The sequence below is a fragment of the Acomys russatus genome, chromosome 8, assembly GCF_903995435.1.
Source record: "Acomys russatus chromosome 8, mAcoRus1.1, whole genome shotgun sequence".
NCBI classification, from domain to species: Eukaryota; Metazoa; Chordata; class Mammalia; order Rodentia; family Muridae; genus Acomys; species Acomys russatus.
The window spans coordinates 66,195,403-66,221,241 of NC_067144.1; the positions used below are offsets into that span (position 1 = coordinate 66,195,403).

A 25,839-nucleotide genomic window follows, 5' to 3' on the forward strand; every position below is an offset into this window, starting at 1 on the left:
TATGGAGTGGATTCTTACCTTGCACCTTTATACAGTTCTGCAGACTGAACTCAGGTTGTCAGTTATGCACAGCAAGTACTTTAACCACTGAGGTTAAACCACTGGCACAGGGCTAACATTTTTTTAACAGAGTTTCTGTATCTTGCACACTTCAGATGTTCGCCCTGGGTACCTCCATCAGTATCACTGACTAGTTAACATTTTGTTAAGTAAATGATTTTAATGTTTGACTGAAATACTTTTTATTCCTGTTTTCAGGCACCTTTAGAAGTAAACCTTGAGCCTCCAGGCCCTCTTACGTTAGCCATGAGCCAGTTTCTTAATGAAATGCAGGAGAACAAAAAGAGAATTGTGACGCCGAAAGAGCTCTTTTCTCAGGTCTGTAAAAAGTGAGTATCCACTTGATTGTGCTTTCAGTGGGTCAGGAAGACGCTGAGGAAAACATTTTAGACTGATAGCATGAGAGCCAAAGGAATAAGCACATTGCATTCCAATTTAAAAGCAACACGCTTTCTGCAATAATTAAGCTGCTTGGGGTATTCTTACAGTAGACACAAATTTTAGAAAACTACGATGCTGTTACTTGGATGTAATCCTAAAACCTTAAAATTAGCTTTGTAATGTGGTGAACTCATCTTTGCCTTTCTTTTCTTCTGTTTTTGTTCTTCAGAGCAACACGATTTAAAGGGTACCAGCAACAAGACAGCCAGGAGCTACTTCGCTACCTACTGGATGGGATGAGAGCGGAAGAACACCAAGTTAGCATACTCTGAGAACCCAGTACTGTAATCTCACAGGCTTGCCTGACATTTCCAGCCAGTCACAGAGGCCACTGTGCTTTTAGACACTTATTTATACAAGGTTTTCCAGCCAATATGCTTCTTCATTAGAATAAGTGAAGAGGATTAAAATTATTCTCTTTCTCTTAAAAAAAAAAAAAAAAAAGATTTATCCTGTACACTGTTGTTCCTGCATGAACAACTGCACGCTAGAAGAGGGCACCAGATCTCACTGTAGGTGGCTGTGAGCCACCATGTGGTTGCTGGGAATTCAACTCAGCACCTTTGTTTGGAAGAGCAGCCAATGCTCTTAACCTCTGAGCTATCTCTCCAGCCCTAAAATTATTCTCTTAAATTGAGGCTTTTTTGTTTGTTTGTTTGTTTACTGGATGCTTGCAGCAACACCACCTTTAAGGGCTCTGTTACACTAGGCTCCACCACTAGAGGCGCAGAACACTGGGAAACCATTGCTCCCCGTAGTCTCTGTTGCAGCTCACTCTTTCTCTGACTGTGTTGTAATTCAAGTGTTGAATCTGGGAAGTATTTTCACTTTAGTAGTAGGGACGATTTTTACCAAAAACCTTTTTTTGTTAGTTACTAGGATATATAGTGTATTTTGGAGGAATGAATTTAATTAATTACACTAGTAAGAGCTGTAATAACTTGTTTGATTCTTTACTGATACCGGGCACTTCTACCGAGTTCTTGTAGCCATCTTATGAGGTAGAGTATTATTACTCCGTGGGCTGATGTAGAGATGTCCCATGCTCAGTTCAAGTTACTCAGTAATGACACAGCAGGACAGTACATGTTGGAGCTGGTTCTGGCTCTGGAGTGGCCTCGCTGGCACTAAGTATCTCAGTGTTTTCCTGAGGTGGCAGCATGTTCTACAAATCCGTGCTGAATAGGTTTAAGGTCTTGAAATGTCAAGACCACACCTGTATTCAGAAGTTTGCTTTATAGGCTTAATTGGCATAATTTATTTTAGCTCCTTGAATTAATTTTGAAAATTATGTGATTATCTTCATAAATTTGGGAGCTACATCTTAATCCTTTCTTGAATTTATTACATATTTCCTAAGGAAAATAACTTTAAAATGTAATAGTGTATATATATTCATTTTATTACTTTTAGAGAGTGAGTAAAGGAATTCTTAAAGCATTTGGTAATTCTACTGAAAAATTGGATGAAGAAGTAAAAAATAAAGTTAAAGGTAATGTCTGACTTTTTGAACTAAAACACTATAGTTGAATTCTTCTGTACCTTAGAACAAGATTACTGGCACATATGTTTCAAACCCAGAATCACTTTAAATATGGTTTATCCATGTCAACATTGAGCTTTAAAAATTAATTAGTCCTACAGTGGTAAATATTTAGGAAAAGTTTAATTTGTATACATCCTTTTTAAATATTAATATGTTGAGATTTATAAAGGTAGAATTAAGATAGATCACAGGTTTATTTTCAGAAACTAATTATAATTAACAAACAGTAAGTGAGTGACACTTGTCTTACTAATCAATAGCTGATTACTAGTCATAAGCTGGACTAGCTCTTGTGTGTCAGTTAAGGATTTGGGACAGAATCTTACTCTAGCTCAGGCTGACTACATGTAGCCTCTGAGCATTTAACACACGACTGATGAACACAAGAGCTACATTTGATTTTTATTTAATTGTGTAACATGTAAGCAGCCACAGTGACTAAGGGATTCAGTATTAAAGCTCAGGTTCCTGCCACCTCATAGCAGCTCTGCCTCTGCGGCTTCTTGTAGAGCCTGCTTAGTAACAAAGCAGTGCCTCCCGGCACATCTGCTGTAAAAGTATTCTCCGGCACCTGAGCACATACCACTTGAGTGATGCATAGACATTTTCCTGTATTTTGAAAATTAAATGACTATATAGTAAAATACTCTCTGACTTTAAACATGTCAAAAGTATCGATAGGGAGGCCTCTGCCTCCCGAGTGCTAGGATTATAGGCATGCGCCACCACACCCGGCTTGCAGTTTGTTTCTTATTAATAGACTTTAGATATGAACATTAATGTGTGTGTGTGTGTGTGTGTGTGTGTGTGTGTTTATAAGAAGGTGATTGTGTTAATTATATTCTCAGTGGTAGAATGTATGTTACTAATGTTCACAGCTTACAAATGCAACACTGGTGATTATGAATAGAGGAAAATATGTATGGGCAGGACATTAAAAATGAAAATTTAGATGTTTTAAACTTTTCTCAATTTTAAGAAAGAATTGTAATTTTTTTGTTGTTATAGATTATGAAAAGAAAAAGACAATCCCAAGTTTTGTGGACCGCATCTTTGGTGGCGAACTAACTAGTACAATCATGTGTGATGAATGCAGGACTGTAAGTGGATGTCATGTGGGGTGGGGAGGGCACTAAACTCACTGAGGACAGCTGGTCTTGAGTCTCTTCTAAGACAGTCATGTCTAATCAAATACGATGTTGTCCCTTGGTCCCCTGGGAGATGTAGCCCTGCCTGGCTGGGAACTCGCCAAATCGTCTGGCCTAAGCTTTCTGAGTGTTGGGATTACAGGTGTGTAGCTCCATGCCCCGCCCTCACAGGATACTCCTTATTTATGTATATGGTTCTTCAAGGGAAATATTAGCGTCCCTAAAACGTTTAGTGAATTACAGTAATTTTACATTATTCCCCCAATGCCGCGGACCTCCTTAGTTAGGTACAGGTCCTAGGGAACGAGAGTTCTCGAAGCGTCAGTGGGCAAAGATAGGCGAGTGACAGACTAACCCAGGGGAGAGTTTAAGTCTGAGTGTATTTTGCAGGCAAGCAAGCTAGGCTTTTATACACATTTTTTGGAACTGGGTAGGGGGGTGTTTTTTGTGGTTATATTTTTTCATACAATTAAAAATACAGGATGCAGAGTAATAACTTGTCATCAATCCTGAATCATCATTCTTGTCATTAGATTGGTATCAGTGCACATGTGCCCTCTTTATCAAAGGTCAGTGTTCTCTCATTATGCCAAACATCTGTGAGTCAAGACAGTTTTTTCTTAGCTCTTTTCTTCACTATCTGGAGCTTTCTTAAACACTTTATTTGTAAGTCATAATATAACTATTAACTGGTGATTAATTCTTAGCCATGTTTGTAATAACAAGTGGAGCGGAACCTGAATGGCCCTTGGCTGCAGTCCCAAGTTAGGGCGTCTCCTAGCAACTCAGTCACATTTGAAAAGTTTTGGTAAGAAAGTAAAAACAAAGGCAGGGTGTTCTAAAACAAGTAAGAAAAAGACTGCAATCAGTTACTCCTGGCAGGAACATCAGACCCATTCCAGCAGGCTCTTCCTGGGTAGAGGTCATCACCTCGGATTCTGCAGTATCATTTGTCACAGACTCCACTGGAGGAGTCGTGACACCCCAATCTGGGGTTTTCAACATTCTGTAATTTTTTTTATTTCAAGTTTTCTTAATCCTTTGCTTATTAAATCCCATTTCCTATCCTCCACCTCTGGGTGGTGGGAGAGGAATCCTAGTAGGTAATATTTAATTGTGTGTCTTTCTCTCCAGGATGGGAGTGATCTAATATTAAGATTTAACAGAGTTTTTTTGTTTTTGTTTTTTTTCCTTTTTTGTTTTACATTGCCTCTGGTTGGTTAAGGTCTCCTTGGTGCATGAATCCTTCCTTGATTTGTCTCTTCCAGTTTTAGATGATCAGGTAAGACTATTTAATTAAACAAGATTCATTGCCTTATGTGTTCATTTTGTCTTTGTTAGATTTTATGAGCAACACTCTCCTACCTTTTAAGGATGTATGTATTACCAACCAGCCCATGGAGTAATTTTCCAGGGTCTATTTGAAACAGAATCTTTTTTTTTTTTAATTTTAAAAGAAAAGAGACTATATTCTTTAATAAAAAGCTGTGTCTAAGCCAGGTGGGTGGCACATGCCTATAATCCCAGCGTTCAGGGAGGCAGAGGCAGGTGGAAGTTTGCGGCCAGCCTGGTCTACAAAGTGAGCCCATGACAGCCAAGACTACACAGAAAAACCCTGTCTTGGGGCGGGAGAAGCTGTCTAGAATTCTTTGTATTATCTTGATAGTATTACATACAGGGAAGTATTTTTTCATTAAAACAGCTGTTTTCATTACTTAAGGCTGACCACAAGTCCCTTGTTGTCTTAAGTGCATAAAGATGAGGTAAAAATTATATTCTCAGTTTTATACCATATTGCTTTGGTTCCTTTAAGTGGCTGTAAGATACAAGAGAACTTTGCTGGATATGGTTTCCTATGGTTTTAATTTCAGCTCTGGGAAGGCAGAAATAAGCAGATCTCTGAATTTAAGACTGGCCTGGTCTATAGGGAGTTCCAGCCCACTGAGATGACACACTGAGAAACCTTACTTCTAAATGAATATTGAATAAGTCATAATTCAACTTCATCAAATTAGGGACTCTTGCCTTGTTACTTAGAGTAACTAAAGACTTACCAAAGTAACTTTATTTGTTCTCCAGCTATCACTTACATGCAGGGGACAAAAAAAAAAAGGAATTTTGTGGTGTGATACAGAAACCACTTAGACAGAATACATATAGAAAAGGCCATGTATACCACATGCTGCGGCATGTAGCCAGGGTGACTCATTACATTCTCTTCTCATATGCTCACACGTGATGCTGCCTTTTTAAGTTAATGTGTACACATGTGTATTTGTGTGGGGGGTATGTGCAACTGACTGCAGGTGCCTCTGAAACCCTGTGGTAATAGTTTGTTTTCCTCCCTATTTTAAGAGTGGTAAGAAAAATATAAATGATAAAAATGTGAAAAAGACAATGGAGGAAGAAGATAAAGACAGTGAAGAGGAGAAAGATGACAGCTACATGAAAACAAGAAGTGATATTCCAGTAGGGACAAGCAAGCACATACAGAAAAAAGCAAAAAAGCAAGCCAAAAAGCAAGCCAAGGTGAGTAACTACGGGGGAAATCATGCTGCCCCATTTATTGTATATTTGCTTGTTTTGTTCTGGTTTGGTTTTGTTTTTTTGAGCCAGTGTTTCACTGTGTAACCATGGCTGGCCTTGAGTTCGTAGAGATCTGCCATCACCGCTAAGCCCAGAGCGTCAACCATGCAGCAGAGAAAAAACACTGGGAACGACATGGGCTTCTGACACCTCAGTGCCTCCCCAGTAACAAAGCTTCACCTCACATGTGCCTCTGTGGCTATTTCCACTCAAACTCCCACGAGAGGGTTGTCAGAACTAGCACTTTGTCTAACACTTAGCTGCTCAGGTTTAACTTCTAAAACTGCATAGCTTACTTCTCAAGAATACACGGCATCTCTTGTCCTGCTATTTCTACCGTAGTCCAATGTTTTGATGAATAGTGATTATTCTTGGTTTAATTTAAAGAATCTTTTGTCATAATTTACTTGAAGTCTGATAGTAAAGCAATTTTTAAAATCAGAATTTGAGAATGAGCACGCCTTATGAAATGGTTTGAAAAGCAACAAAGCCTGATGTGGTATATGCACCCTTTTTTTTTTTGTCTCCTCTCCCTCCTTTTTTATTTTTTCCCTCTCTATCTTTATATATACTTTTTACACAGAACCAACGAAGGCAACAAAAAATTCAAGAAAAAATCCTTCACTTAAATGATATCTATACCACTGACCATACTGAAGACAATGAACATGAAGCTGAAATATCACTTCCGGGAGAAGTGGAAGTGGATATTGAACCCCGCCATGTTTCTCAAGAGGCAGTTACACATACAGAATTCTGTGTGAGTCAGAAAGATTTGAATGGCCAAGAGAAAACAATAGAAAGTACAACTGACAGTCAAAAATGCCCAGAGGACCTAGATGTGACAAGTGTCAACACTGAAAGTGATCTGAGCATTTTGACATCTGCTACCGAATGTACTAGGAATTTAAACGATGCCTTCGTGGAAGAAAGGGCCAATGGAGAACTAGACATTACCAGTGGTTTAAAAAACCTTAGTTTGAATGCTGCTATTCATCCTGATGAGATAAATATAGAGATTCTGAATGACAGCCATTCTGTGGCAAAGGTGTATGAGTTCATGAATGAGGATCCAGAAACTGCTTTCTGTACCCTTGCAAACCGGGAAGCTTTCAGTACAGATGAGTGTTCTGTCCAACATTGTCTGTATCAGTTCACTCGTAATGAGAAACTTCAAGATGCTAACAAACTGCTTTGTGAAGTGTGCACAAAACGACAGTGTGATGGATCAAAGGCAAATATAAAAGGTATTTACATTTTGGGGTTTTTTTTCCTTGCTCTAAAAATTGATAGTAAAGTGCATATTTTGCAGGTAAAATACTTGCGAATTATAGTCACATTGGGGTTTGGAGAGTTACTAGTGCCCTTCTTGTTTGTAATATTCTAATAGGAAGAAAAACTTAGTTGCCATGGCTAGTACACTGGTACCCTAACAGCAATAAAGTGGAACAGCTTGTTTCCCGGTCTCTTTCTGTGGGTAAATTTCCCACTGGAATGCTGTCATAACATTCTGGCAGTGGCTGATTCTCTGCATCCTCATATCCTTATCAGCATTTGTGATGGCCTTCATCTCAAGGAAGTGTGACTCAAGAAGTCACACCTGAAGTTCTCAGTGTACTTATGTAGCACACCCAGAGCAAACACGACAGGCTTCCTGTCTCCCTCCATCTTGGAAGAGATACGGATACCATCCCTTTGCCTTGTCCACACTGTTAATGTTTGAGTAAGTGGGATTGAAAGGGAGCAGATGTCACAGTTGAAGATCTTCACTAAGCTGAAGTATGATAAAGTCATTTATTTACATGTAGATGTAAAGAATAAGTAATGTTGTTTTTAGGGACTTTATTTTAGAGTAGGTAGTGGCAAGCAAGCCAAAACCCATAGGCTCAATACTGGTTTTGATAATAAAACATGCTTCTGTTTTTGGTCATTTTCATGGAGGGAGGGGTGCCACAAGTTCCTCCAGACATCTTGGTGAGGTAACAGTTCTCAAAGATATCTTGGAACCTCTTGGTGTCTGGGACTGAACCTAGGGCCTTGTGCATTTTAGTAGTGAGTTGTACTTTAAGCCATTTTTAAAAAGTGCTGTGTGAGATTTATATATCCCTTGCCTATCCTCAAATTTGCCATCCTTTTGCCTCTAGCTCCCAATTACAGGCATGTGGCACCAGGCTCCCACCTCCTCAGAAGTGTGTTTTAATTGGTGATTTGATGACATCCTAAGTACATGTGCTACTTACTAAGTATCTTTGATTTTGCTTCATGGTTAATAAACACACATACATTATCTGGGAAGCTAATCCTGGTTTTAGTTTGAGATGACCTTATAATAAACTCAGTGTTTGGAGCTAACATCTCTCCTTTCTGTAGGTGAAAGAAGGCATGTTTATACCAATGCCAAGAAGCAGATGCTGGTCTCCCTTGCTCCTCCTGTCCTCACTCTACATTTAAAGCGATTTCAACAGGTAACCCCATAACCCCAATGTTTAAATATGTAATACCTACTTTATCTCTCCTGAATTTTTTGCTTTCTCTTCTAATTTTAAAAAGGTGGGAAATTAGCAATGTATATAGGTTTGTCAATATGGGGAATGTAGTAGGTTCCTAGAGCTCAGGGTTAGGGTCTCTTATTCAAAGCTTAACTTCAGATTAGAAAAAACACCAGTTTACTGTGAAGATGGTTTTGTTTTGTATATTATATCTTATTTTTACTGATTTGATAAGAAAATACATAATTTTGTGGCTGGATCACCTTTTCTGGAAGATTTGATATACTACTACAACTTTCAAATTCTCCAGAATTTTTTAGGCATTCCCACCCCTCCCCCTTTTTCTTAAATTTTCCCTTTTATTGATCAAGTATTGGCTTGAGCAGCTGGTTGGGTCTGGGTCTTACTAGAGGTTGTGTGACATGGAACATGAGCTAAAAGGTGATTCAAAGCAACTATTCTGCTACTGCTGAATTTCAGGAACTCAGAACCTGACCCAGTCTGGCATTCTGGGTGACTAAGGCAGAATCAGGGAACTCTCATCATAGTAGTTTTGGTAGCGTATAGTAGTTCAGAAAAACTAAACTAGTTGGAAACAACCAATCTTCCTAGAAAGGTGACTAGTGCTGGGTGTTGGGAGCTCTTTGGCATCAGAGGGGACAGTCTGTGCAGTTTTTACAGGAAAATAACTCTGTAATCCTCCTTTTTTAGGCTGGTTTTAACCTACGCAAAGTTAACAAACACATAAAGTTCCCGGAAATCTTAGATTTGGCTCCTTTTTGTACACTTAAATGTAAGGTAGGTAAAAATGATTTTTAAATAGGGTTTCCTTGTGTAGCCTTGGCTGTCCTGGACTCAATTTGTAGACCAGGCAGGCCTCTGCTTCCTGAGTGCTAGGGTTAAAGGCATGTGCCACCATGCCCTATAGTAACAGTGATTTTTAAGAGAAATCTTAACCTATCAAGTACTCCTCCAGTACTTCACAGTAAGTATGAAGTTGATCATTTCTGAAGAAAGACTGTAATGTAGCTCAGTGACAGAAGTGCTTGGCCAGAATTATTTTATAGCATGGGACTGTGATCATTATACCTTTATAATTTCAATATGAGTGATCAATCATTTTGAAGTCTAGGTTATTTCAGGTTGTCTTACTGACTTTTCTATTGTTGTAATAAGACACCATGACCAAGTCAACATATAAAAGAATGTTTGTTTGGGGCTTACAGTGTCATGTTAAGAGTTTATGACCATCATGGTCAAGCATGTCTAAGAGCTCACATGCTGAGACAACCATAAGGAAGAGAGAACTGGGAATGAAGTAGACTCTTGAAACCTCAAAGCCAACCTCACAAAAATACACTTTCAGCAAGACCACACATTCTAATCCTTCCCAAATATTCAAACATATGAGCCTCTAGAGGCATTTCTCATTTAACGCCACCATGAATAAAATTATTTTGAGTTATTCTTGTGGTAGACATTGTCTTGATAGTTGAGGACACACTCACAAAAGATGGAGATAGTATTACTAGTTAGTTCTAGTTTAAAACAATTTAATGCTAAGATACATGGAACAGATACATTCTGCAAAGTCCTACATGTTGGTGTATCAGAGAAGGCCATGTAAAATAGAGCATGCCTAAGCCAATACAAGGAATTATAATGAATCAAGTTTCCACACAAAACAATGGCAGGTACAGGAACATAATGGTATGAAAAAGGATAGTACCTGCCAAAGACGAGCAGTTTTACAGCTCACAGAACAAAGCATAGGTATTCTAAGCCAAAGACGACAGAAATGAGGACTTTCATGCCAAGGAAATTGGACTTACTAGATATGAAAGCAATTTGGTGACCAAGTCCCACCTGACTGTTACCTAGATTATTTGCTTTATTGTAGAAGCTGGATCTGAGGACAGACTGAAAAGGCATCGAGTTAAGTGAGGATTAAGCCAGTTCAATTATTAAAGCCATGAAGCCAGGGTAGGCAGGAGGAGGATAAATGAAGAAATGTTCAGGAGGTAAAATTAGAACTTCTCAGCCGGGCATGGTGGCACACGCCTTTAATCCCAGCACTCGGGAAGCAGAGGCAGGTGGATCGCTGTGAGTTCGAGGCCAGCCTGGTCTACAAAGTGAGTCCAGGATGGCCAAAGCTACACAGAGAAACCCTGTCTCGAAACCCCCCCCCCAAAAAAAAATTAGAACTTCTCTGGCATTAGAAAGGGAGGCAGAGCCCTTTAAGTGGATGTTGAGTGGGGCACAGAGTTGAGGATTTCTGGATCCAGGCTTGAGTGACTGGACATATGGAGTACCATATAGGCCAGGCATGATGGCACACTTTCCCTCCTTATTTTCTTACGGTTTTCAAGATACAGTTTCTCTGTGTAGCCTTGGCTGTTCTGGACTTGCTTTATAGACCAGGCTGGCTTTGAACTCAATGATATGCCTGCTTGCGCCTCCCCAGTGCTGGCATTACCATACCCAGCTCACGCACACACTGTTAATCCTAGCATTCAGGAGGAAGAGGCAGGTAGATCTCTTGAGTTGCTGGCCAGGGCTACAGAGAGAAATCCTGTCCTAAGAAACAGACAATGCTAGGGAATACAGAAAACAGAAGGACTGAGGTCAGCTTTGGATACAGATTCTAGGCTCTCCGCCCACCCCCCCCACCCCCCCCCGGTTTTCCGAGACAGTGTTTTTTTTTGTTTTCTCTTGTAGTCCTGGCTAAGCTCAAACTCACAAAAATCCACTCCTGAGTGGTGGGATTAAAGGCATGTGCCACCCCACCAAGCAGTTTTAGGCATTTTTTGATACGCAAGAACCTAATGTACATTTCAAATGTACACGTCTCACAGCCAGGCCTGGGCTTGAGGTGCAGATCGGAAATCAGTGCATAGACTGTAGTTCAGAATGAGGTGTCATTTGTGTTGAGCCTGGAAGATAAGAGGACATAGCATTTGAGTGGAGGGAAGACATTAGAAAAGGATTTCAAGGATCAGATCATGCTGCTCTATTGCATTTTACTTGCACTGCTAGCCCTTCTTTCTTGTTCTGCTATGATTTCATTTTGGTGTGTACTCAACTGTCACTTTTCTTACTGGGTATTGCTGTTGCTGCTTCACAGGCCACTGCAGAGTGCTTGAGGTTACAGTGCACAGGGAGTTGAAGTGAGAGCAGAACACTACAGACAGGCTAGCTCTGGACTAGCCAGATGTGGTAACACGCCTTTAACCCCAGCACTCAGGAGGCAGGCAGGTGAATCTCTGTGAGTTCAAGGCCAGCCTAGTCTACAAAGTCAGTCTAGGACAGCCAGGGCTACAGAGAAACCCTGTCTCAAACAAAAAGATCTCTGGACTAATAAGTCCAAGGAATGGCACTGCAAACACCATGCATGTCACAGGTGCACATCTCTGGGTAAATGTAGGACAGGTAAATGGAGGCAGAGGTCACAAAAGAGCGCACAGTAAAACAGTGATCATTTTGACAAGAGCGCAAAGTTGAATACTGCCCCTGCTTGAGGGGATTTGTCACAAGAGTTACAGTACGTTGGGTCTTAGTAAGTGCCTTTCACTCTGGGTGGGAAAGTGCAAAATGTAAGCTAGCGTTACAATGGCTTATACTGGTGGCAGAACCATGACGATGGCCAAGGGTCCTGAGGTCTTTCAACTGGCAAATCTAGTCAACTTACTTGCATCACGTGGCCCATCCATGACCTAGTTTTAGCAGGCTAAGAATAGTGTGACTGTGTCTTGCCAAGGACATCTGTATAAATGGAGACTAAAATTGAGCTTTTTTTTTTTTCTTTTTAAAAGAATGTTGCGGAAGAAAGTACAAGAGTACTGTATTCCTTATATGGAGTTGTTGAACACAGTGGTACTATGAGATCAGGTCATTACACTGCCTATGCCAAGGCAAGAACTACAAGTAGTCATCTCTCTAATCTTGTTCTTCATGGTGACATTCCACAAGGTAAGGTATCTTGGACAATTCAGACATTTTTCAGATTATGCCAAAGCGAAAAACAAAACAACCTGAATCTTTCCTTTTATATTTCTTGACAGATTGTGAAATGGAATCAACCAAAGGGCAGTGGTTTCACATCAGTGATACACATGTGCAAGCTGTGCCTGTAACTAAAGTACTAAATTCACAAGCATATCTCCTATTTTATGAGAGAATACTGTAATAACAAAAGTGCTTTCTCTGGAAATACACCTATGGCTTTTATACTGGCTGTAACAACAACAAAACACCTATAAATTATGTTCACCCAAGTAAATGACAAAAAAATCATGTTTATTTATTTAAATATGGGCAAAATAATTTACAACAGTTCTTGTATTCTTACTGGTTTTTATTCTTTCTAGTTTCAACTTTAGAAAGGATTTGAATTACTAAAGTCCTGTGCCTAATCTGACTGGGTGGTAATTCTAGACATTCCAATAAACTAATATCCCCAAATTTTTAAGTCGTATTACTGGTAACACCCTCTAGTACTGGGATTGTATTTCCAGTAGTGATGGGGAGCAACGTGAAATCCTAGTGTCTGTGTGCATAAGCCAGTCAATCAGGCCACTGGGGCTTAAGATTTAAAGACTGCAAGTTTGAGGTAACGACTTTAAAACAAGCCTCTTTTGGTCTCCTGTTACAAATATCCAAATTGCCGGGCGTGGTGGCACACGCCTTTAATCCCAGCGCTTGGGAGGCAGAGGCATGTGGATCACTGTGATTTCGAGGCCAACCTGGTCTACAAAGGGAGTCCAGGACAGCCAAGGCTACACAGAGAAACCCTGTCTGGAAAAGCCAAAAACCGAAATATTCAAATTGCCTTTCCCTCGAAGAAATCAACTGCCAACAACATAGATACGTATGATGATTATACAATTTATTTTTTGAAGCAGGCCAGATATACAGGAGAACAGCAATGTAAAAATGACTTGCCTTGCTTGCTGCCTGTGTTTAGAAAGGCTGACATAAGCAGCAGTTGACCAGACACGCCCAACAGTAACACGTTAATTTCGCCACTCAGCAGAGTATCAACACAAATACTTTAATTTAAGAGTAAGAAAACATTAGGCAAATTCCACCCTACAAACAGAACTCTCCACCTATAACAGAAAGGCCCTCAGTCATTCTGGTCGTCGTCCCAGTCTTTCTTCCCACTTGGAGGTTTGGGTCCGCCAGCTGGTTTTGCCATGATGATCTGAGTAAGTACAATAAACAGAAAAGACCGTTTTCTGTCAGCAACATTAGGAATTAAACTTCTACTGGTAGAGGCTTCCTTGCTTTTGTAGGTAAGAACCACAAGCCCTGTGTAAAAGCTTACCACTTTATCAACTGCCAGTGGAAAACACTAGGAATATTAAAAGCCGTCAGATTGCTAGCACCTCAGGCTATGCTTTGTTAAAGCAGGAAAATTCATTCACCTTCAGGGCCTTACCATCTGTACTTCTTTCGTGCCCCACATGCATACCTCTCTAGAGTGCTTGTACATGGGGGTTCCAAGACACACCCCAGTATGTCTAAACATCCTGTCAATTTCAAACTGCCAAAGTGTTGTGTTTTTGAGATAAGGTCTTGCTCTGCAGAGCACACTGGCTCGGACCTCAACAAGATTTGCCTGTCTGGCTTCAGATGCTGGGATCTTGCCTGCCTCTGCTTCCCATGTGCTGGGATTAGTGTACCTTGGGCTGAAGAGATGGCTCAGTGGCTAAGTTGCCAAAGGACTAGGTGACCTGACATCTCCACACCAATGCACACAAAATTTAAAAAAAAAAAAAAAAGATGAATTCTCATTTTTTTTCACTTACCTGATCCACTCTAAGTACAGTGACTGCAGCATTAGTGGCCAATTTAATAGCCCAGTATTTTCCCAAGTAAGTATCTAAAATACTTGCTTCTAACATATCCTTTACAGCAGGAACTTCAGCCTGTGGAAACAAAGCTGTGTTAATTTCTTACATGAGAAAGCTTACACTCATCATTATAAATGTGCCAGGTTCCTACAACTAGCACTTCACCCCTAAGCTGTCAATAAAACTAAAAATTCTATCACATTGTTATCAATTCCCCCTTTATGCACACTATTGTTTAGACTGTAGATTCATGAAAAAGTAATTTAACAAATACCTCAATATCCAACCCCACATTTTTGTTTCCTTCTTGGTGCACTGCATAGAGTTTAGAGATAACTTCATTGGCCTTCACGCCAGAATTTTCTGCCAGTGCCCGTGGAATAGCTTCAAATGCTTCAGCAAACTTCTTAATAGCATATTGTTCAAGTCCAGGACAGGTCTAAAACAAAATGTGTTTATTAACACATTTTTAAAAGAAACGGCAGTTTTAAAGAAAAGGCAGTTTATATAGAAAAAGTTATACCTCTCCATATGACGTGATTTGTTTAGCCAGTTCAATTTCTGTTGCTCCACCTCCAGGTACAAGACGCTTATCCTATTTAAAACACAACAAAACACAAAACTAAACTAAAATAGAATTATTTCTTCACACTATAGGTGTTTTAGTAGACCAGGCTGGCCTAAAAGTCAGAGAGATCTGCCTGCCTCTGCCTCCCCAAGTGCTGGAACTACAGGTGTGCGCTACTGCACCCAGTCAGACTAACTGCATGTAGGCAAAAAGAAGGCACTAAACCTCATTATGAACCACCATGTGGTTGCTGGGGATTGAACTCAGGACCTTTGGAAGAGTAACCAATGCTCTTAACCTCCAAGCCAGCTCCCCTACCCCAACTCCTTTATCTTATGTGAATTATGTTTAAAAAAAAGAAAAAAAACTTGTGAAAAATACAAAACATAATTAGTTATCCTAATTTCTTTCTTCCTCTTTGCTTCAGTCCCACTGTGTTTCTAAGTAGTTCAGTGATGATTAAATAGTCACATTGTTGTTTAATTTTCACAAACTTTCTTATTTTGTGAACTACATCACGAGCCATCTCTTCAGGCCCCAGACTATAGTTTTTAAGTAGGCACCACTAGGCAAAATTTTAGTATACATTTGGTGAAATTAAGTGACTAAAGAACGGGAACACACAAACAGCATTCAGCGCTTCAGCAGAAGACAGTAGTCTACATCTGAGACAGCTTGGCTTGCTCCTTTTAAGGTAAAGTTCATTAGCGGCTGATGTTGTCAAATCGTACATCTGGACATTGTCATGTGTGAGTCTATCAACTGCTGTCACAAAAACCACACATTTCTGAAATTGCAAATACTGACCCTTGTGAGAACTTTGAAAGTATTGACTCCATCGTCTACTGCCCTTTCTATATCATCCATCAGATTGTCTGTAGAACCTCTAAGAACTATAGTAGAAATGGCACCATCTTCTTTTTCTGCCAATACATAATTTATGGATTAAATTAAAGAAAACATACCTCATAATTGTACGAAACACACTTTATGCTTACCATTACTACATACCATGTTTAAAAACAACCACCTGTGTGTCTCCAACTTCTGAGAGGTAAACACTGTCACAATGTCCCATTTCTTCAAGGACAGGAGGAGTCTACGAGAAAATGGTTCTTATAGTAAAAATTCAAATGTGTTCACTTATCTTTTGTTTTCCAAAATACATACCAATTTAGGAAGAGCTGTGGCACCAACTGTTTTACAGAGTCGTCTGAGATCCCACTTCGAGTTCAGCCTTCAAAAAAAAAAAAAAAATTCAATTATGTTAATATAAAATGCAGAGAATAAACAGCAAAACAAAATACACCAGATGAGGTGGCACACCCCTTTAACCACAGCAGTCAGACGGGCAGATCAGACCCCTTGACTTCAAGGCCAGTCTCATCTACATGGCCAGCCAAGGCTACCTCAAAACAAAAATGTTGTTTTCACTCTATTCAAACTGAACACATCTTTATTGCACTGAATTGGGAAACCAAGAAGCTGATTACTGAATTTGTGAATGCAAATTCACAACTAGCCGGTAAAGCTGTATTTGAAGTTTATGGCATCTACAGATATAAAAGCTAAGGCCAGTTTAACAGTGCATTCCTTAATCTCAGCCCTAGGGAAGAGAAGACAGGTGGGACTAGGTCTACATAGTAGTTGCAGGCTAGCCAGGGCTACGTAGCAAGAATGTATCTCAGACAAGTAAGTACTTGTCAAATTGACAAATTGATAACAATGTTTTAGAAACTAGAATGTTGAAGTCTGAGACTTCTAACCAGGAGCCCGGGATAGAGAAAACTTGTCCTGTAACTTGTAAAATGCACAGTCTGTAAGGAAGAGCAGAGATATTACTGTGTGTATCTGATTTGACACTAGGTAGTAAAAAGTTGTTTCAAATGTGTGTTGTCTATGAACAAGCATTTTTCTGGACTCATATACCCTATCTGATAAGCAATTCATTAAGTTTGTAGCTTAACCCTTAAGCTGTTCCTGTTGCCTGGAATGCCTTTTCCCTCCCTGTTCAAATAACACCTACTCATCGATTCTTGGACCCCCCCACTGCTTAAATGTAAGGTTTACCTGTGCCTCCTTGAAAGTCCTTTTGCTGATTTAAGACCTTCATTTTCCCTTTATTAACTGTTTTCAATTTATTGGATTTGCTCAGCACTAAGAATAATTTAGTTTTGTTTACAGAACGTAGCTCTTACCTCACCAGCATGATATTGTACTTGTTAGCATAATGAAGAGCCATGTCTGCTACTTTGCCGCCTGTTACTATGACATTTGCACCAGTGCTAGCAATCGCTTTCACTTGTGCATCCATAAGATTTTCTTCTCCTTTACTAAAGTTCATCAGCTCTTCAGCAGTCTTAATCAGTACTGTTCCCTGGAAAATAAGGAAGCTTTCTTTAAAATCATTTCACAATTTTGGTGCTAAAAGTTGTAAGATAATGTTTTACCCAATAATTTAAAGATCTGAAAATACATGAAAATAAATACTTTATTATGAACAAAATATGTAACACGTATGAAATAAGGCCCTCAGCTTGTTCCTACACCCCCATACCTCAAAGCAACTGCATTTGCAATGTGCTCGGCACAGATTTCTTTTAAAAGTGTCAAGCAGATACTTGCTTTTTTTCCTGTCAAATACTGACTAGTGTCACCAAAACAACTTACCAAAATTTCCTCGAGACATGGACTAGACAACCATCCTCCTCCCACCCTTAATTCTGTAAAGTCAGCAATTTGGATCTGCCAGGAATGTTTGGCATGAGTCCAAACATGCGGTTTTAAAGGCTGACTTATTTTCAAATTGCTTAGCATTGTTGAGCGTGTAAGAGAATGTCAACATTTTCAAAAAGTGGTTTCATGAGCAGACAAGATACGCAGTATTAACAACGAGCTGTAAAAATACAAATGCTGCCGGGTGTGGTGGCCCACGCCTTTAATCTCAGCACTTGGGAGGCAGAGGCAGGCGGATCTCTGTGAGTTACGATGCCAGCCTGGTCCACAAAGCGAGTCCAGGATAGCCAAGGCTGTTACACAGAGAGACCTTGTCTCAAGAAACCAACCAAAACAAATACACATACTGGTCACTGGAGAGGTGACTAAGCAGTTGGGAGAACTGACTGGTCTTCCAGGACCCAGGTTCAATCCCCAGCACCCATATTACAGCTCATAAATGTTATAACCCCAGTTCCAAGAAATCTGACACCCTCACCGAAACACACATGCAGGCAAAACACCAATGCACATAAAATGCATATAAATAATGTTTTAAAACCCACAAATACTGTCATCACAAATGTTTCCAGTTTAGTAGTTGGTAGCTAAAGCAAATATTCACGGTCTGGGGAAAAAAATGATTCCATAATTTTTAGTTTATTATGAAGCATATATAGAGCAAACCCATCTAAAAAATAAATACTAATGTAAAAAAGCAACCCAAACATACTTTTCAAATCACATACCTTAGTCTCTGTAATCATGCCATCAAATGGACATGAATACACAGCTATTTTTGCATCTTTGACAGATGTTACATCACCTTCGGTTTCCTTCTTAAAAACCATGCCATGTAATACCGAAGATGAATAGATACCAGAGCCCTAAGGAGTCAAACACCAACACTGTCACTGGAGTTCAGATTTAAACTAAGGTTGCATATATAGCAGGGTTAACAGGATCAGACAGTAGGCATAAACAAGCCATTCTTCTAAAAGCTGGAAGCACCATCGCATTAGTCACTGCTGTGGAGGGAAGGCATTTCAGTGCACTAGAACCACCACAGGTAGAAAGCAACCAAGCCATTTATTTGCCTAACCACCAAGAAGCATTGGGCTCTAATGGACCTGGTAGAACTGCTACACTAAAGAGCAGAACAAAAATGACTTCATCAGACATGAGCCATCTCTCCAGCTCTACTCTTTAATGTTATTCTCACTCCTAAGTATCAAAGGGGAAATGATGACTTCACAAGGAAATATACTATTAACAGGTATCAACATCACAATTTATTAATACCAAATGTTATTTAAAATTGATGCCTTAAAACAGCAGTTCTCAACCTGTGGGTCACAACCCCCTTTGGGAGCTGCATATCAGATATTTACATTATTTTAACAGTAGCAAAATATGTTATGAAATAGCAACAAAACAATTTTATGGTTGGGAGTCACTACAAATGACCCTCTATTAAAGTGTCACAGTATCATCAGGAAGGTTGAGAAGCACTGCTTTAAGATAGAAGTACTAAGTCTAAAACATGAGGTAAAATTTAGGGGTGTAAGGATGGCTCAGTGATTAAGAGCACAGATTGCTCTTCCAGAGAACCCAGATTTGATTCTCACACCCCAGACAGTTGCTCAAAATCTGTAACTACAGTCCCAGGGGGTCTGATGCCTTCTTCCGACCCTCACAGAAACGAAATGCACATGGTACACAAACATAAATGCAAGCAAAGACTTGGCATAATTTAAGTCTTAAAAAAAAAAGGGGGGGGGGGGAGAGAAAGCAAGCTGGGGTGTGGTGGTGCACAGCTTTAATCTCAGCACTCAGGGAGGCAGATGCAGGCAGATCTCTCTGAGTTCAAGACTAGCCTGGTCTACAAAGTGAGTCCAGACAGCCAAGGCTTGTCTCAAAACAAAGAAAAGCAAAACAATTGGAGGAGGGGATAGGCACAGTAAGTGATCTTGGACTGGAAATGTATCTCCATGGTATGGTGCTTCCCCAGCACGTGCCAAGCTCTGGGTTCAATATCTACCACCATACGAATACCACCCTTCTCTAAGACCTGTCTGGGTAATAGTAATGCATTTTTTGGAAACTTACCAGAATCTTACATACTCTGATGTTATCAACATTGAAATTGCCAGAATCAGGAAAAATAGATACTGTCAAGAAAATGAAACATTTTTCAGACAACAAAGATATCTCAGTCATGTTAAGGATGATGTATTTTGGATTTTTTTGCTTCTTACTCTTACTTACCACATGCCTGAGCAATAAGCTTGGCCAGAAATGTTTCACTACCGTACTGCTTACTCATTATGGAGGTCCGAAGCAGAGATGACACTTCGTCAACATCTCGAAGGTTTTTTGCAGAACAACATACCAAGTCAGGAAGAATCTCATGAGCTTTTTTGCAAGCTATTTCATAGCCTGATATCACCTAAGCCATTAAGATTTTAAAAATATTTGTTTTAATAGACATCATTTTGACATGACTTACTTCGGTAATCAAATAGATGGGTATTTCCAACATAAAATGACAAGTTTTGTAAAAGACACATGGCAGAGCCAATAGCTATAGACCACAGTTTTGAGGACAACACAATTTCAATCCTGACTCTACCACTTATCTGTTGTACGACCTTCAGCAAAGTGTCTCCATTTCAAACCTTTCTTCATATGAAACAGTGAGTTTAAGAAGGCTTAGCAATAGGGTTCTTCTGAGGACACACCACAGGTGAAGCATATGCCAATGGCTCGCACAGTTTAAGCCATTCAACACTAGCTATTATTAGTACATTTAAAGTTTATTTTAAAATGTTCATTTGTATATGGTAAATGTACACACACGGAAGTAAGTGTGATATATGTGTACAGTGTATGTCTATATGAATATCCAAGTGTGCGTATGCATAGTGGGTAGAGGTCAGTGTCAGGTGTCCTGCTCTATCTCTGACATATTCCCTTATGACAGACTCTTTCAATAGGAAGTTAAGCTGCTAGTCATCAAGTTTCTCTCACAGTGCAGGAATCAGGCCTGTGCACAGTGTAGGCCTGAGCACTACATGGGTTCTAGGGATTTGATCTCAGGTCCTCATGCTTGAGTCTACTTACCGACCTAGTCTTAAATTTTAAGCTTTAAGCAACTATATACAAGTAATCAAATATATGTGACTAGAGTATAAGATGAATACTTGCCTCTGATACTGACAGACCAATCCGCAGAAGTTCTTCAGCTAGTTCCAAAAGAGCACCAGCAAATACCAGAACAAAGTTTGTGCCATCTCCAACCTCCTGTTCTTGCATATGAGAGGCCATCACAATCATCTTTGCAGCAGGATGCTGTACCTGAAATAAAGGGATTATCAAGTGAAACCATTTTTATAGTTAGAGTAACATAGCCATTCATTTCCTGGGATGGCAGGTAAACGGCACCTCATCAGTTACGCAGTTTAAAGCATGTTAAACTATGGCCTGCAAACAGTTTCAAAGCACACCTTCTGACAGCCATTCCACAAGATCCACCAGGCTGCCACATTTATTTCTAACTTAGAAAGTAAGTCTAGAAATAACTTATTTCCCACTTATCAACCACTAAACTTAGCAACTTTAAAGCCTTTAGAAAAGAGAAGCTGAGTGTGGCGACACGCACCTTTCAACTGTCATCTTCTCATCCACTTGGCATGAAATGTGTGCCATCCCACCCCTCCCTGACCTCATGTCTGACAGTGTCTTGCCAATTCTCTCCATGTATTGCCTAAAAAAATGTTTGGCCAGGTGTGTGGGTGTACACCTTTAATCCTAGCACTCAGGAGGCAGAGGCAGGTGGGGAATCTCTTGATCTGAAGACCATCCTGGTCTGCAGGGCCAGGTCAGCCAAGAATACACATAGAAACTATCTCAGAAATAAACTAGTCTTTAGAAGAACTAAAGCAGACATCACTCAACTTGAGTAAGTCTCAGCATCTCTTACATTTTAAAACACATTCTTGTTTAAAAAACAAAAACACAAACAGGCCGGGTGGTGGTGGCTCACGCCAAGGCTACACAGAGAAACCCTGTCTCAAAAACAAAAAAAGAAACTTTGTCTTGAAAAACCAAAACCCATGAAGGGAATATATAAGCTCCTTTTTTTCTTTTGAGGCAGGGTACACACAGCTCAGACTATGGTTGAGGAAGGAAGGGAACCTCTGGTCCTTTTGCCTTCACCTCCTGAACGCTAAGTATCAAACTCTCAGCAAGTACCCTACCAAATGACTTAATGACTTACATCCCCCAGCCTGAAGTAAATTTTAAAAAGCAATACAATTCTCAAGTTCTTCTAGATACTCTTCCAATGTAATGGAGACTGCTAGGCAAGTGCTAGACTGCAGAGCTGTCTCCCCAGGCCGTGTTGACAAATCAAGGGTGCCTCTGACTCTCAACACTGCAGCACTGTGTGGGAAGGCAGGCACTAGGTCCCTCAGAGCTGGAACCACATGGTGAGAGCTGCCTGAGGTGGGGCCGGGAACTGGTCTGCAAGAGCAGCACGCACTCTCAAGCATCAAGTCGTCTCTCCGGCCATTTCATTTACCATAAAAATTTCTCCACAAATATCCTCTACAGTTAAATTTGTCCTTAATGTATCATTCTTTAAAACATTAGAGGAATGGTAATTTTTCTCATTTTCTTTAAAGCACAGATTTAAGTTATTGGTTGTGCTTTGGGAAAACTCCCAAAGATGAGCATGTACGACTAAAGACTCCAAGGCCTGGCAGGGTGAGAAATGAATGTGCTGGACATTTCTCTCCTGTTCTGTCGCCTCTTGGACATCAAGACTGCAGCGAAAGAAAGGAAAATTCCAGCTGGTTACTTAAAAAACAAAGCATTCATATTTATCAGCTATTTTATGTCATGTAAGAATTCTTATTAGAATTAATCTATAGACTGATAAATCTGATCATCACAGCAATACTCCACAGCCCCTTCAACAACAACAGTGATTTAAAACTTTTTGAGTAGCCAAAATGGTAAACCTAAAAAGACCACTTATAAATCTTCACAATAAACTTGAGGAAGAAACAGCCCTTTATGATCTAATTTGAAATGTAATTTCATCTATGTTAAAACAGTGAGTTTTGCTTTTGAAAAAAACTTACTTCTAGCTCTCTTAAAATAGTTGCTGCATCATTTGTCACGAACAACTTCTCCAGGCGATTGATGACCATTTTATTCATTCCTCAAAAAAGAAAAAAATCCATTATTATTCAAATATTCTCCCAAATAACCAAGGACAAATAAGGCCAGAAGCTGTACTGACTTTTAGCCCTCTGAGAATACACTCCCTGTTACATCACAGTCTCATGGGCGTCCCTGGACGACATGTCCACATGCATACCATGTAGGAAGGGCGTAATAAATAGGGATCAACACACACCAAAATAATATACTCAGAAACACATTTGGCTTTATGCTTGGTCCCCTAGTCTGTATCTTTAATTCAACTGGTGGTTAAAGGTAGTTAACTATGCCCCCCTTTCAGACTGCTAAGCCTTTTCCACAATAAGAGCTATGCTAACAGTTAAAGTGCTGCCGTTTTCCTATCACCTAACAGGGTAAAAGTATCACTTTCAACTTTTCTTTTTCCAGAAAGCTGAATTTCCGACTGGAAATCAGAAGCACAGTAGTGCCACCAACTATGAAACAACTTACAAGACCTGCCCTGTACATGTAACACCCTCAGGACAAACACCAGGCAGCCGACACACCATCCCAGCAGCATGTCTTCTCCAGTGTGAATCTGGCCATTACCATTTGGTCCATATGCTGTTCGCGTGGTCTGAGCGAGCTCCTTGCAGGCCTGTATATTTCTATACACAGCCTCTTCCAACCCTGAAAAATGCTGCAAAAGAAAACATCTGCTTAAACAGGATAATTAGGTACAAAGTTCAAACATAGGCATTCTCTATTCATTATGTGTCTAATAAAGAGCCAGGACCACATAAGGATTTTTCACATGGAGTCTGGAGTCCAAACGGCCTTAGTTTCCCCCTAACTTACAAGACCTTGGTAATTTTTCCTATCTGCAACTAATGGGATAACTAATAGTTCTTACTTGACAGATTTAGATTCACCTAACTACCGAAGAATATTCTTCCCGCCCATCCATACCCAAGGACTGACCCCAAGAAAGCAATCTACCATTAAATCACAACCCCAGCCAATTAATGCTAGTTTCTAATGTGAAATTCTTAAAGGTTGTCTTTACTGTAGACCTCCGTACCAACTTACATAAAGTGGTTCTATGTGCTAAAGTGCTAGCCTCTGAGTGAAATGCTTCCCATGGACCATTTCCTCGATCTAAGTGACGGAGGAAAAGGCCTACATTGGAAGCTATGACCGCCCCTCCAAAGGGAAACATCAGTATCACTTTCCAGAACTCAACAACTTAGCATTAAACCCTGACATCCATTTAGTAGGCCAAGTTATCACTATAAACGAGAACCTAAACTATTAAGCGCCCTCTATTTCCCTAAGATCTTACATTCAATTCACTTATCTATTTCTACAAGTCTTAGAACCGTGGACAAAGAAACAAAATTACACAGCAGCTTCAACGTCTCCAGCCAAATGCTGCGTATGCAGTGTGACGCTTAAACAAACAAACAAACAACCCCACTTTCGATGGTCCGGGTGGCGCACGCCTTTAATCCCAGCACTCTGGAGGCAGAGGCAGGTGGATCATTGTGAGTTCGAGGCCAGCCTAGTCTACAGCCAGGGCTAAAACAGAGAAATCCTGTGGTCGGGGGAGGTGGTGAGGGGGTGAGTTACTCTCCTAAAAATATGTTCAAGAGGGTCACACTATTGTTTTCTCTGCTGGGGCCTTACTTAGCCAGTGGGCTACTCAGTCGGATAGTCAGAGTCTAAAGATAATAGCATCTTTTGGCCCAATCTCCCCAATTTAGAAAAGGTAAAGAAAATACAACCCTGAGAGGTAGGTTCTGAATAAAACTTAAGTTGGGATCGGACGTCTCTGGATGGTCGAACAGGTTGTCTTTTTTTTTTTTTCTTTTTCATTTAGAAGGAAGCAACCAAGAGCAGGCCCAAGGGTTGCTATGCAAGGCTGTCCCTTCCATCCCACAAACCCTGGGCCGTAAAACAACCGGTCATCAATTCCTTTCAGGTTCCTCAACTGCACCGCCAGCTCCCGTTAAGGGCGGGGCCGGTGGTTTCCATCCCAACAGAGGCATGCGGGGGCTGAGATGCAAAGCCGCCGCCTTGACCCGTTGGGTCCGGCCAACCCTGATGGGGGAATTACAAAAATGCCCAAGGCTTTAGCGGCCCGGAGAGCACACCTCCCTTTCTAGAACCTTCTCTCGTCACGCCCGCAGGCCTTTTGCGGCAGCCGCAAGCGAAGGCCCGCTCTCCCACCGCACCACGTCTCTCTGCCACCTACTTTTGCTCCATCCTTGAGCATCTGGGCAAAGCCCGGAGCTTTGGGGACGTGAAGCGCCATGGCCAAGTAGCAATCAACCGCTCACGCGCTCGCTCCAAGATCCGGAGGAAGCGGCGTGGACGCACAGCCTGCTGGGAACGGGGCTTTGCGTCGCTTCGCGTCCCTCTACGTCCGGTCGCCCCGCCCCTTCTACACCACGCTCGTCTGAAGTATCGCGAGAACGAGAGGCGAACACTAGGACGGCTCCTGCTGCCAAGACCAGTCAGCCGATTCTCGATCAAGTCGAACGATCAGGCCAAGCTCAGAGTTCGCGCCCGGGACGCGTGCACCGCTGCCGCAGACTATGTCGACACTAGCTCTCCGTGTCCTGAGAAAACTAAGTAGTAAGCTCGGGTCTGGACGTTTGGCTTGTGACCAATCTGAGGCGGACACCGGATTTCTTAACCTTCATTTGCACCTATTCCTGTAGACCCACCGCCCTGATAGGCTTGCCTTTTCTTCTCGGAGCGCACCCGCCTTCGTCCCTACAAACTACTCTGTGTGTTGGGCATTGTGGGAAGTGCCACATCGTGTGCTTAGTTCTAAGTGGTTTGCTTAAGCGTAGCTATCGGCCAAACTTAGGGATGAATATTATCTCCGTTTTTACGGAAGGGAGATTGACGTCCACATTGATATGCCAGAGGTTATCAAATCAGTAAATAGTAAAATGAGGGTTTTTACCCTAGGCTAGAAGATTTGACCACTTTGTATATTCCGTTTTAATTTTTTTTTTTTTCCTTATTAGGGAAAAAGAAAAAAAAGTCCCCTTCTACTCCCCCGGAATCTTTTATCACATGCCGCTACTATTCCTTCCCAAATCAACACAGTTAATATAAATAGATAAGTTTCACAGAGAAGGTAAAACACTCTTACAGAAAAAAAAAAAAAAAAAAAAAGGAGGAAGGAAATAGAAACATTACTGTCTTTGTCTTTGCAGAAAATATGAAA

General features: G+C 40.6%; 2 protein-coding genes across 2 annotated transcripts in view; one reads left to right on the forward strand and one right to left on the reverse strand.

Moving 5' to 3' along the window:
• The window catches only part of Usp16 (ubiquitin specific peptidase 16), a 33,756-nt gene extending 20,999 nt beyond the window's left edge, over positions 1-12,757 (forward strand). The window contains exons 8-18 of the mRNA XM_051150175.1: positions 259-389; positions 671-758; positions 1,915-1,993; positions 3,056-3,147; positions 4,421-4,477; positions 5,551-5,724; positions 6,365-7,028; positions 8,152-8,246; positions 8,982-9,068; positions 12,083-12,239; positions 12,332-12,757. Coding sequence (XP_051006132.1) covers positions 259-389; positions 671-758; positions 1,915-1,993; positions 3,056-3,147; positions 4,421-4,477; positions 5,551-5,724; positions 6,365-7,028; positions 8,152-8,246; positions 8,982-9,068; positions 12,083-12,239; positions 12,332-12,456 — 1,749 coding nt within the window. The 3' untranslated portion in view covers positions 12,457-12,757. The remainder of the gene's footprint in view (positions 1-258; positions 390-670; positions 759-1,914; positions 1,994-3,055; positions 3,148-4,420; positions 4,478-5,550; positions 5,725-6,364; positions 7,029-8,151; positions 8,247-8,981; positions 9,069-12,082; positions 12,240-12,331) is intronic.
• Positions 12,758-13,374: 617 nt separating this feature from the next.
• On the reverse strand, positions 13,375-25,020 carry Cct8 (chaperonin containing TCP1 subunit 8). Its single transcript, XM_051150176.1, has 15 exons — positions 24,853-25,020; positions 23,208-23,298; positions 22,556-22,635; positions 20,616-20,765; positions 19,677-19,857; positions 19,518-19,579; positions 18,158-18,295; positions 16,892-17,070; positions 15,864-15,930; positions 15,705-15,792; positions 15,501-15,616; positions 14,649-14,720; positions 14,400-14,564; positions 14,081-14,200; positions 13,375-13,473 (listed from the first exon to the last, which is right to left on the reverse strand). Exons 1-15 carry the CDS (start codon positions 24,910-24,912, stop codon positions 13,396-13,398), a joined length of 1,647 nt encoding a protein of 548 aa, XP_051006133.1. The 5' UTR covers positions 24,913-25,020; the 3' UTR covers positions 13,375-13,395.
• Between the last annotated feature and the right edge of the window lie 819 nt (positions 25,021-25,839).